The sequence below is a fragment of the Alligator mississippiensis genome, chromosome 1 (assembly GCF_030867095.1).
Source record: "Alligator mississippiensis isolate rAllMis1 chromosome 1, rAllMis1, whole genome shotgun sequence".
NCBI lineage: Eukaryota > Metazoa > Chordata > Crocodylia > Alligatoridae > Alligator > Alligator mississippiensis.
The window spans coordinates 401,608,974-401,621,152 of record NC_081824.1 but is presented as its reverse complement, the minus strand read 5'-3'; the positions used below and the strand labels follow the sequence as shown (position 1 = coordinate 401,621,152).

The following is a 12,179-nucleotide window of genomic DNA, read 5'->3' as shown; positions in this document are numbered from 1 at the left end:
CCACTTCCCCACCGTCTGCCCCAAGGCGCGTCTGCCAAGCAAAATGCCTTCATGTGCCATGCTCTGGCATGTGTGCTGGGGGGCGGGGGTTGCCTATTCCTACTATAAAGCATTTTTATAGACTGTATTTTTGAAGGACGTAGATGCTTATGAAAGGACTATATAAATTACTTTTTATGTTAAATATTATATAATTCCTTTTACCTATATTAAATTACAGTTGTTTTTTAATTGTCAAATCTGTTGTTTTCGTTTCCTTCAAAAAGAGCGTAAAGTCCATCTTGGGTACCACATTAATAGCACCATGGCATAAAAACCTAATATTCCTGTTTTGATGCACTACTTTTTCTACATCCCGTCCTAGATCTGGAGTAAGATGCCTCTTTTTAGAGTTCCCTGAATGAACTCCTTTCAAGTGGCAGACCTGAATTTTCACTCCTCTTTGGGGTAGGACATTGCAATTCCACAGGCTGCCAAATATATTTAGAGGCCCAGTAAACTTGTTTCATACAGGAATTTCTTTCAGTGGCCTATAGATAGTAATAGTAAAAGTAAAAGACAGTTCTTTAAAACTATGGTATCTTTCATATAAACATGGATAAGAGACCTATACATATTATTGTCTTATCATGAAAAGCATTCTGACTCGCTCAGTATTCAAGCTAGTAAACCATGCTTAGAATATTTGGAGACATGAACTTTATTACATTGAGTAGTTGTCAGTTTTCAGCTTTTTGCAAGTGTCTGTTCATAGTTTTCTGCTAAATTAAACTGTTTGTATATCAAAATTTCCTCAGATTGCTGCAATCTGGAAAACTTTAAAATCGTTTTTGGAACATATTTCTTGATTACATTATCAGGTGCTATGATCCAGTGCTGGAAAACATGTCTTATTAACTTTTCAAGAAATTCATAAGATTAAGAAAAATAGTCTATTTTGGCCTGACATGAAAAATTGGTTGTAAAAGAAACAGATCAGAATATCAAGGATAGTAATGCATCATATTTAATTGCATAGGATAATCATATTCAATACTTTTTATTATTAATATTGTTTATAGTAGATACTAGACTATCCTAGAACATAATTTCACAATACAGTATTGTCATAACAGATTATATCTTTCTAAAATCAAAATTGATACTTATTAATTTAAATATTATATCAGCCTTCAAAACCTAAACAAAACTACTTTATATATGATTTAATTTTTAGGGAAAACAATGCAAAAATGGACAATAAGGAACAGATGGATAGGGTTGAACATTTCCATTTTAGCTGATTTTTAAAATGTTAAAATAATTGTTAAAGTTTTATTTCTTTTACTGTTTCAAACACCTTACATAAAAAGTTACAGGGTAACAAAGTGGATACCTGAATAGAAATGTCACTGCATTGTGCCACTGTTGTTACAATCAGAGAGTAAATTGATACACTGCACAAAATGTGAACTCATGTTATTTAAATACTTTAAGAAGCTAATCTTTACTAAGAGAATTGGGCGGTGACAGTGGGGCGTATGCATCAAATAGCTGTGGAAACAGGCTGCGTTCTCACGTGATTCTTGGATACGTGGACTGATCTTTATTGTGTCCTCCAAGTGCTTCTGTAATGTACACATAAAGTAATAATAATAACTTTGTATTTGTGGAATTTGGGGTGCACAGGTTCGGTAAATTTGTTTGGAATCCAAATTATCCCTAATCCTCAAAAGGCTTAAGTTTGTGTAAATGTACGTGTAGAATAATCCTGCTGAAATGTTAAATTAGAGTTTTAATTTGCATTGAAAAATAAATTTGCATTGGAAAATAAAATAAATTTAAAATACATTTAAAATATCTTATAAAACTTGTGAAATATTATCACATATTGTAATTTCTCGAATAAGATCATCCAATGTTAATCTGAGCTTTAAAGTTAAAAACAAATAAATAGCCACAGATCCCGGCCCTGTACATTTGACATTGCGGCCAGCCTTCTGTGCATCTATTAGGAGGGTATAAATTGACCGATAAGGTCTCTAGATTTTGTTGTCATGTGCAACTCATTGCTACAAGTGGCAACTGTGCATTTCAGGTAGAGGTAGTCTACCTGTGTCAAAAAAGGCATGTTGCAACCTGGCAAGTAGTGCTTATAGCCGCCATATTGGAATCCAAGATGGCTGCAGTAAATTCACATTTTGGGCAATATTTCACCTCTCACTAGAGTTAGAAAATTAGTTCTAGTGACCGAACCAGCATTGTATGAACTGAGGAGATCAACCATATAATTTCCATCATGGTAGCATATTAGAGTCTAAGATGGCTGACACATTAGCATGTGTATATATCTTCTCAATATAATTAAATAACTTAGTAATCAGTACTCTAATACAGGGGTCAGCAATGTTTTTGGCCTGAGTGCTAAAAACACCCCAACTTCCACCCATGCCTCGAGTTGCTGTGCCAGAGACAGACAGTCTCAGATGGACTCATTGCTGGTGGCAGGTGCGCGTGTGCCTCTGGGTGGACAACAGGGGAGGGCCCAGGGTCGTGTTGCCGTAGGTCCCTTCCTGTCTGTGCTCCCTAAGACACTCACGCAGCTTTTGTTGGTGTGGAGCCAGTGCAGCTGGTTTCATGGACGCTGTTGTTTGCAGCCTGCTCACTGCCTGCTGCAGCTGCTCAGAGCCAGGACCAGCTGTGGCAGGCAGTTGGGAGACTGCAAACAGCTGCACGAGGCTCTAGAACTTCTCCATGGTGGTGGCAGCTGCACACATTCCTTGGTGGGGCACACAGCTAGGAGGGGGCCTCGGGCAGTGCAACCCCAGCTCCATCCCTGCCTTATGTCAGGAGGCTTGTGTGTAGCCGCTGCCACTACCACAGAATCTGGCCGGTAGCATAACTCTGGCTCCTACAGTACTGAAAACTTTATAGTTCAGGCTAGCCTGCTTGTTCGAGTTGCACTGAATAAGATGATACCATGTTAAATTTCATTTCAAAATGTAGGTAAGTCAGATATTAATAATATATAACTCAATGGCAGTGAAATGTACTGATATATGTTCGGCTCGAGGCAGTAGGAAAATATAATAGTCTAATAGTAGTCTAATAGTCTTCAGTGATAACAATGGTAATACCATGGTATATATAACAATGCAAAGGGTCAGTGCAGTTTTTCAAATCTCTTCATCATTTGAATCCGTTTCTGAATCTGTTTCTGAATCCTGTTAGTTATTACATGGATTGCAACATGCTGTCTCATAGCACTTGCAGCCAGAAGTGCATAGCATATTAACGTGCTTGCACAAGCCTGCTGGTCTCTGGTGTTTCATCTTGTTCTTGCAACTTATCTAAAGGTATTCTGCTAGTAATAGTTCAAGCATATTTATGATAGGAACATAACTCATTTTCAGCTTGCCATCCCCATTGGTCAGGTGATAGGAATGGTAGATTAGGTTCAAATGCATTTTGTCATACAAGACTGGTAATTGGCTCTGTGTATGTGAAGTACAAGAGTGTCATATGTAGGCAGAAGTTTATCCTGAGTTTTTCCTTGATGGAATAATTTTATCCTAACATCCAGAAGGGTCTTCAAAGATGTTGACAGCTGATACAGCAACACAACAGGCTTTTCTACACAATTGCACAAATCCTTATCAATATCAGGCTTACTTCCTAGACCTGTCAATAGATGTGGATGTTGAATGAACACTTTTCAAGCAGTTTTCTTAGCATGACCACTGAACTGGCTGGTGGTGATGCAACCAGTGACACTGTGGAATCCAAGTAGAGATGCATGCACTTGTTCAAGCAATTCTGATGCAATATCATGAACTGGAATAAATCTTATTGGGTTACTGCTGGTGGCATGGAAGCCCCCAAGAAATGCCAGTACCGAAGGACCTACCTGGTGAAAGTTAGGTGGGAGGTGCCGTATAACTTCCAGTCACCACACGCATGCACAGTCCTGGCTAGAGAAAGTCCAGACATGTAAGATCTTTGAGAGGCTTATGGCTTGCTGGTTGCAGCAGAGTTGTGATGCTCTAGGTAAGCTTAGCTGCCTGGGGTGCCATCTGCGAGGCATGGGCTTTTGTGTTTAAAACGCTTCATCAAGCTGAGGAAGTGTCTGCAGTTGCTGTGTGTGCCCTTCCTGGATGGAAGGGGGTGTTGCTGGCGATGTGCCTGGCTTTCTTGCCTGCATTGCATGCTAGCCTCTGGGGGTGTTGTGACACCCCACCACACCTCTGTGGATCCTGGTTTGGTGGAGCAGCTGGTATTCCTAAAAGTGAACCTCCCACTGCTGGGCTTCCCCAAGCTCCGCGTATGGATGGAGTGAGCGCCACCCTGCTCACTCTGTCCGCACCCATTTCCTTTTTCAAATTTTTAAATAACCATTTAATGCCCCGTTCTCAGAGCTGGAGGCAGCACTCACAGCATCACCAGCCAACAGGGGAAGAACATCTCCCTGCTGAGCTCCCGTGCCAGGACGAACTTGGAGGTATGGCCTGGAGCTATAGGGGAGGAGGAGTTCCCAGGTCCTGGGAATGACATAAAGCTGCACCCTGCCAGGGTTGTGAGCTCCATGAGTTGCCTGAACCCTGGCCACTCAACTAGGGAGAAGGACTGGCCATCCAAAACAAGCATCTCTCTGATGCTCTGGGTGATCTCGCTTGCCTTTGCAACATGCCCCCTTTTCTATCCACCTTTGCCCCACTGTTCCAGGGTGGCCTGCCTTCTTGAGGATGGGGGCTTTGAAGCCAGAGGGGGACTTCCGTTTGGGCACGCTCCCACTGGTGCCAGCCTGAGGAGGAACAAGGGCAAGGGGGTGGTGCCTCTTGAGATGCATCAGCATCCCCGTGGTGCTTAAGTGTTTCACTTCCTTACCCCAGCTGGTCTTACATCAGCAGTGCAGGCAGATAGCATATGTGGGATCATCTGCTACCTCAAAATGATCCCACACCACACTATCCCCTCGCTTCTGGGGTGCGGGTGCAGATTCTGCCTGATCCCCCTTCTCAGCAGGCAGAGGCACAACAACAGGAGGAGCTGATTCAGCTGAGCCACTTGCCTCCACAACCTTAATGTCAACCTCGTCCAAACTGCCTTCCAGGGAAGGAGACGCGGCCATAGGGGAACTTGGAGTGGAGTAGAGCACAAAGTCAAATTTCTCCTTGGTCCCCACAATTTCTTTTGCTAGGGCATTCGGGTCCCCTGCTTCCAGATCCAGCTCCTCCTCTCGGGTTCAGGCTGGGAACTGAAATGGAGGTGAAGGAGACTGTCATGCTGTGCTGCTTGTCATGCTGGTGGTCCTGGGGGTTATTGTTATGGCTGGTGTTATTGGAAGGGGTGCAGATGCAGGCACTGATCCCACCTCCTTGCTGCCACTAGCACTAGAAGCATCATGCCTGCTAGTGTTAGGAAAGCGGGTACATATGAGTTTGGAGGAGGGGAAACTTATAGCTCTCCCTCTGTCCTTTCCTGCTCCCCTGCCAGAAGACCTAGCCACCTGCCTTTCCCACATGCTTCATACTTCGTGTGCTGGAAAAAATGTGTGCATGTGTGTGTAATGTATGTGTAGTGCTTTCCTTCAGTGCACAGTGATGAGACACTGCCAGGCAAAGCACTGCTTTTCGTTTGGGGTGGGTAAATAAGAACAAATAACAGGATTTGCGGGAAAGAAAGTTGTAAGAGATAACAACAGGAAGAGCAGGCAAAGGTAAGTAGGAAAGGATTGGCTACAACTTGGTAGGAAGGCACTACCAAGCTGCAAACTTACAGATGCTGCTCTCTGCTGCTGCTCCTGCTGCTACATAGGCACAGACGCAACTGCAAAATGTCAGACAGCAGTTCACAAACAGCCTTTTATGGTGCTTCTCTGTCCCTCCCCTAAAGCACTGGGGCTGGAAGGGACCTCAGGGACAGATTGTTGTCACTGGCCAATGACAGATGTCAATATCAGAGCAGTCCTTCCCCCCTCCCTTCCCCTCTGCCTTCTTAGTTTCTCTTTCCCTGCAAGCCCGCCTCCAAAACATGTCTGAAACATTTCTGAAACATTTTGGATGGATCTGTTTTGTTTCAGATCTCTTTTGGAGCCTTGCGTTTCATTTCAGATTCAGTGTTTTGGCCGCTGAAATGTCCGAATCCAAAATTAAATGAAATGGCCGCCAACATTTTTCACAGCCTTAATATTCAGTACATCTCTGTCTAGATTCTTATCTTGCACATGATTTTCAACAGCTAAGTCTTCATCCTCATCTTACAAAATCAAATGGATCAATATGTAAAAGCCATCAGGAACACATTTTTGGGCTTACTCTTCATTCAGGTTGCTGTGTCCCTTCATGCTGGCTATAACTTTCAGATCTGCTTTGATTTGGCATAGCATAGTACAAGTTTCATGTGCCCGAAAACTCTTCTCTGAACTGCAGGCCAACAACTTCCTCATCGCGTATAACAGCTTTATATGCAAAGTTACAACTGCTTGTATGGCTTTACCAGCTGTAACAGTTTGAAAGACAAGGCGTGGAAGATTTGCATTTCTTTGGTGCTGAAACTGAATGGCTGTCTTGTAGTAAGTCTGAAGGTTTTGGTTCATTTGTCTTTCTGTAGTCCGAGGACATTCGCCACCTTCATCTTCTACTAAATCGCAGTATCTTTCAAGTATATCTTTCAGACTACACATTTTTCTGTGCAAAACCAGCATCTAGTTCATCAATCACTTGATGCCATGCTCTCACTTAAGGAGAGAGAATATTTTCTTGCATGATCTCCACATGTGAATGGGAAGGAGAGACTGGTTGCTTTCATTGTTCCTCCTGTGTGCGTTCAGGATAGTATTGTGGCTTAGGAGCTATTAGATCTTTGATACCAACTCAGCAATGCAACACTTTATTCTTCTCTGCCAGTTTGTATATTCCATTGACTGATTCAAACAATAACACTTGACTCAGTCTCTTATTAGAATATTTCTGGCAGAATATGCACATCGTCCAGTGAACTGTTGGAGTAGATGATCTGCTTCATGTCCCAGTGTGTTCTTCACTTGATGCTATTGGTATGGTTTCCCTTTCATTGTCTACCTTTCGTGACTTTCTTAACAGTCTCTCAATATGTCTTTTGTGTGTAAAAGAATGGTAGCAAGAATGGTGCCAGTTGAGACTTTTGGAAAATTGCAGCACAAATTCAGCAACTGTCTTATGTTGAACGAGTGTCTCATTTATTTACACAATTCTAGCAGGTATACTTTAGCTAATCGTTGACTGTGAACCTACTTCAAGACATATGATGCATCTTGTAGATTCTAAGCCATACCTCCCCTCCCATACTTTGCTGGACTCAGTGATGCTATTGGCCCCACTTATTGTAATATCCGTTTAAGGGTGATAAGGGTGAGTCTCTTGTTGACAGTTTCCATTAGGTTTTCATGTCAAGGTAATCTGAAATGGAACAGAGTTGTTATAGCAATTTTGCAGACTTTTTGGGTATCTAACAATGAACAAAACTAAATTTGCAGCAGCTGTCTTGGTATCCAAAATGACTACCATGTTGGAACTATTACAGTTGATCTCCTCCATTCGTGCAATTTTAGTAATGTCATTGAAATTAATTTTGTAACCATAGTGGGGACTCAAATATTGACCAAAATGTGAATTCATGGCAGCTGTCTTGGATTCTAATATGGTGGCTACACGCACTACTTGCCAGATTGACAACATGACTTTTCTGACATGGGTAGACCACCTCTTCCTGAGACGCACTGTTGTTGCTTGTGGCAATTAATTGCTTATGGGATGACACATTTACCCTTCTTTTTTACCTGGCTATATTCTAAACCTTGATCCTATAGTGACTGCTGTACTGACACCTCCTCACTCTTCCCTGCAGAGTGAAGGCTCTGTATATACTTTTGTATATTTGTTTACTGACAGATACCTTGCTAGCACTAAAGACTCAAATTATTCACATAAGAGTTGATTATTTTAGAAACTCATATTTTCTTAGTAAATGCATATTCTCAAATTAAGGAATGTGAAATAGCTCTAACACTGTCCCCTTAGACCATCCCATGTTTCTTTGCTAACATTTGCAGTGTACCTTAACAATTATGAACAAACCGTGCAATTTTAATTATTTTTGCCAATTAACATACAGGAAGTAGTTATCAAGAATTTACTTTTCCAGTAAATTGTCTGCATACTCTGGCACTGCTAATTGGCAAAGGAATATAAATACCTTTTCAAGCAAGTGTTCTGAGTTCAGTTAGGCTAGTTTGTGGGGGTTTTTTAATATGGTATGTTGAAGGTGAGATCATGTGTGCACAGCTTGGAAGCTGCACTAGTGTCAATCTGTACTTCTCACTTGGGTCTTTTGTTCTCCTGTAATTATGTGTGGGTTGATATTCAACTTGAGGGTAAGCAGTTGGTTGATTGTGCATCTGGTATGATTATTGCTTCATAAGTCTGCATTGGAGCCCAAGCTGCCTCAGCTGACTTAATAATTCTTAAGTTAAGAAATTAGATAAGAAATACAAAGGATGCTTCTTGTTTTAAAGTTCATTACTCAGGCCAGATGCTTGATAAAAAGTATAAAGCAGACTTTTTTATAATGTTCAAGATGTTTTTAATCTTACAATTTTTATCTACTTCCCCAAAACAGGCATTTATCAGAGAAAGTTTGCCATGTTTTCATTTGCGGCTTGTTAATTAAAAACTTTTTGATATCTTTTATAGAGTTTAGCAAAACACAATAGAAGTAATATTGGAACAGAAGGTGGACCACCTCCTTTTGTGCCTTTTGGACAGGTATGATAGACTTTTTTCCTTTACTTTCATGTACAAATTACAAGGAAGATAAATGTTTCTAAAACGAATTGATAGAAACCCTGTTTGAATTTGTTAGATGGAAGCCAATATCAAGCTTTGATCCTTTATAAGTAAATTATTTGCTTCCCTTTGTATATCTTTATTAACAATGCCAATATTAAGAATATTGTCCAATATAATACTGGCACATATTAATCCTTTTTGTTCAGTGTCTAATACCTTGGAGTTTCTTAAGTAAAGTAAGCTGTATCTAGTTTGTCCCTTTTTACTTACGTTTCACAGAGACAAGTTTGGGTTTCAGGTGATTTATTTGAAGTCCTACTAACTCTGGGAACATAGTGAAGATATTGCTGGATTCTTTGATCCCTACCACAGTATTTAACTTAATCAAATCATCCAGATAATTTAAGAGAATAGTTCAACACTGGTTGTCTTTCAGTTTGTAATTGCACAGACCACGTTACAAACAGAAACACCTTGAGCTGGAAATGATTTTCTTCTGTCAAAATTTTGTCAACATTGAATATGAATCTAAACCAAGATGCCTAAGGATAAGGGCTTAAATGACAAGGTTTTAGTAGTGTTCAGCATTTACTGCTTCAACTGAAATTACTGGTGTAATGATGATCAGATCATTTCATTGTAGATGCTTATTTAATGAATCCCTATGCCTAACAGTTTCTTCAAAGTTCATAACTTTTTATGTGTACTGAGACTTTCAAACTTTTTCATTTAATCTTTTTTGATCATGTCTCTCAAGCATATCTTCTGTTCTTAGAGGGTAAGAGTATGTGGCATAACTTTGATCTCTTCTTCCTGTACTTGAAGTAGAATTCTGAAGGCCAGTATGCATCTCCCATGGACCATGCTGTCAACCAAGAAAGCTAGTTGTCCTACAATTTTTTGTGATCAAAGTCTTTGGGAGAATTGTACTGTTCTAATGAAATACCAGAATTTTATTTTGTAATGGGAAATAGACAGGAGAGTGGATTTCTTTTAAGCTTCCTTTTGCATTGCCAGAAATGCGTCTCTCATGTCCAAGTGGACAGCAGGGAACTTGATCGAAGAAAGACTCTGCAAGTGACAAGTGCCACGAAAACCGTTGGAGAGAATGATGAATTTGAAAAACAAAGAACAGCTGCCATTGCAGAAGTAGCGAAGAGCAAGGAGGTTAGCATGCACATTTGCTACAGTATTTTAGTTACTGTATCATATCATTTTAGTTGAAGGATTTTTCTCAATGTATAGTGCCTGCCATTGTTATGTTTATCTTGAAGATATTTAGGACAGCATAACCTAAATCTAAAGCTTTGGGTCCTACTGTAGGATGGAGTGCATTTAGTCTTCTAATCCTGCCTTGAAGCACTGGATGACCTTATGAGGTCACTTCTGGCTCTACTTCTATAATCCTAAAAAAGGCATTGTGGTATAGAAAGTTCAGTAGAATATTTTTTTGCATATCTGTTTTTGACTTAACCAGCTCTGCTAAAATATGCATGAATCTTATAATTCAATTTTGCTTTATACAAACAGTACAGTCTGAATAAGCAAATCTTCTTTAACAAGCAATCTATATTGGGATTTTTTGTGATGCTGAGATTAAGGTAATGAATACAGATTATTAAATTTCAACTACTGTTTCTAGCTTCCGGATAACTTTGATTCATTGCTTTTGGTTTCATAGAACTGCTGTGGAACTTAACCTGTTTAATGCATGGGTTATTTTATGTCCTCCTTTAGTTTTCCATTTAAGTTTATTTTTATGATTTGCCTCAGAGTAACTCATAAAAATTAAAATTATATAACTTTTTCTTTACAACCTAATCTGGATATAAGGAAGAGGAGAAATTCTAGCTAGTAAATTACTTTGTTTTATGGAAATTAACATTTTATTTGCTCATAATCATAAAAATTTAGCTACCTTAGGTAAATTGCATTTTTCAATAGTAACTTAATCTTACGGTTTAGTTTCATAACAAGTTGTTTACTGAAATGATATTTTTCTTCTTATCTAAAGACCAAGACTTTTGGAGGAGGTGGTGGCAATACTAGAAGCAATCTCAGTGTGAGTGCTGGAGGGAATCGAAACAGGGAAGTGTTCCAGAAAGAAAAGATAACAAAACCTGAGGGGAAGAATGAAGGTGTTTATCGAGAACTGGTAAGGCTTCAGCATCTGTACAGGGCTCTAAATATGTATTAGACATGTACATTTAAACACTGAGAAATTAGTTTTACTTCCATTTCCTTAAAAGATTGTTTAATCTTCTGTACTCCCTTTTGAAACTCTTCAATTTTCAAGGGAAAACCAAGATTCTGAGAATATAGTTAATCATATTAGCTACTGCAACTATGTAAATATTATTCAAAAAATTGTAACACTTGAGTGATAGATCCCTTACAGTATTCTTTTTTCCTTTCATAAAGTTTTTGAAAGGAATGAAGCAGTGATTTTTGAAGTAACTTCCCTGGTCTGAATAGTGGCATTCTTAAATCCCATTTTAAAATCCCAGTTTTCCTTCTGGATTAATATTGGTTTAATATCAGAAAGAATTTTTTTCTGATTAATATTTAAACTGTTCCTTTAATGTTCATGAAATGAAGTGCTGCTTCAGATTTTTAAACTAGCAATAAAACAGGATGGACCAGTTCGTTCCGACTCTGGAACCCCTATTTGTTATGGTGACAAATACTATTTCTTTTTAAGTAAGATGGCAGCTGTTGGCTTGAGGCTTAAAACTCTCTCTCTTAATCCAAAGCATTACTTTCCAATCTGTTTCACAGTTTATATATGGTGAGAAGTGTTCTCCTGCTTTGTGAACTTTCAGAACACTTCACTGAGCTAAATGGATAGTTAAGGCAAACAATTCTTAAAGAAAAACACATCTATGTTGTTCAGTTCAACAGTCTAAAAGTTTATAAGGTAAGAAACACTTATCATTAAGAGTAAACTGTCAAAGATATTTTTATAATTTATAATAAAATTATCATTGGCATTTCTGAGATTAATGCTTAAGGTGAACATCTTGATGAAAATATAGAAGTCTTTAAAACCCAGGTTCAAACTTCTGTAATAATTAGTTAGCAATTGTAAAATATTTAAAACCAATATTATTTACTGCTTAAATGTCAAATACCTTTAATTTTTCTTTTTACTGTTCTAGCATTACTAAATGCCTAGAGAATAGTATAACATAAATATTTTTATTTAATATTGTTTTACATTGTTTGCATTACAGATGCCATGCCTTCTCAGCAACATGGCTGTTTCTAGCACTAGTTTAGGAATGCCAAATGTAATTGCAGACTAAAAAAAAAAAAAAAAAAAAAAAGCACAGGTCATTTAATGTAATAAGTGTGTCTTATAACTATAATTTTTAT

The 12,179-nt window shown here is 38.9% G+C and overlaps 1 protein-coding gene across 3 annotated transcripts in view; it reads left to right on the top strand.

Moving 5' to 3' along the window:
- TDRD3 (tudor domain containing 3) overlaps nucleotides 1-12,179 on the top strand; it is a 231,762-nt gene that overhangs the window by 134,500 nt on the left and 85,083 nt on the right. For all 3 annotated transcript variants that reach the window (XM_059722891.1, XM_059722856.1, XM_059722922.1), the window contains exons 6-8: nucleotides 8,709-8,780; nucleotides 9,822-9,971; nucleotides 10,819-10,959. In XM_059722891.1, coding sequence (XP_059578874.1) covers nucleotides 8,709-8,780; nucleotides 9,822-9,971; nucleotides 10,819-10,959 — 363 coding nt within the window. The remainder of the gene's footprint in view (nucleotides 1-8,708; nucleotides 8,781-9,821; nucleotides 9,972-10,818; nucleotides 10,960-12,179) is intronic.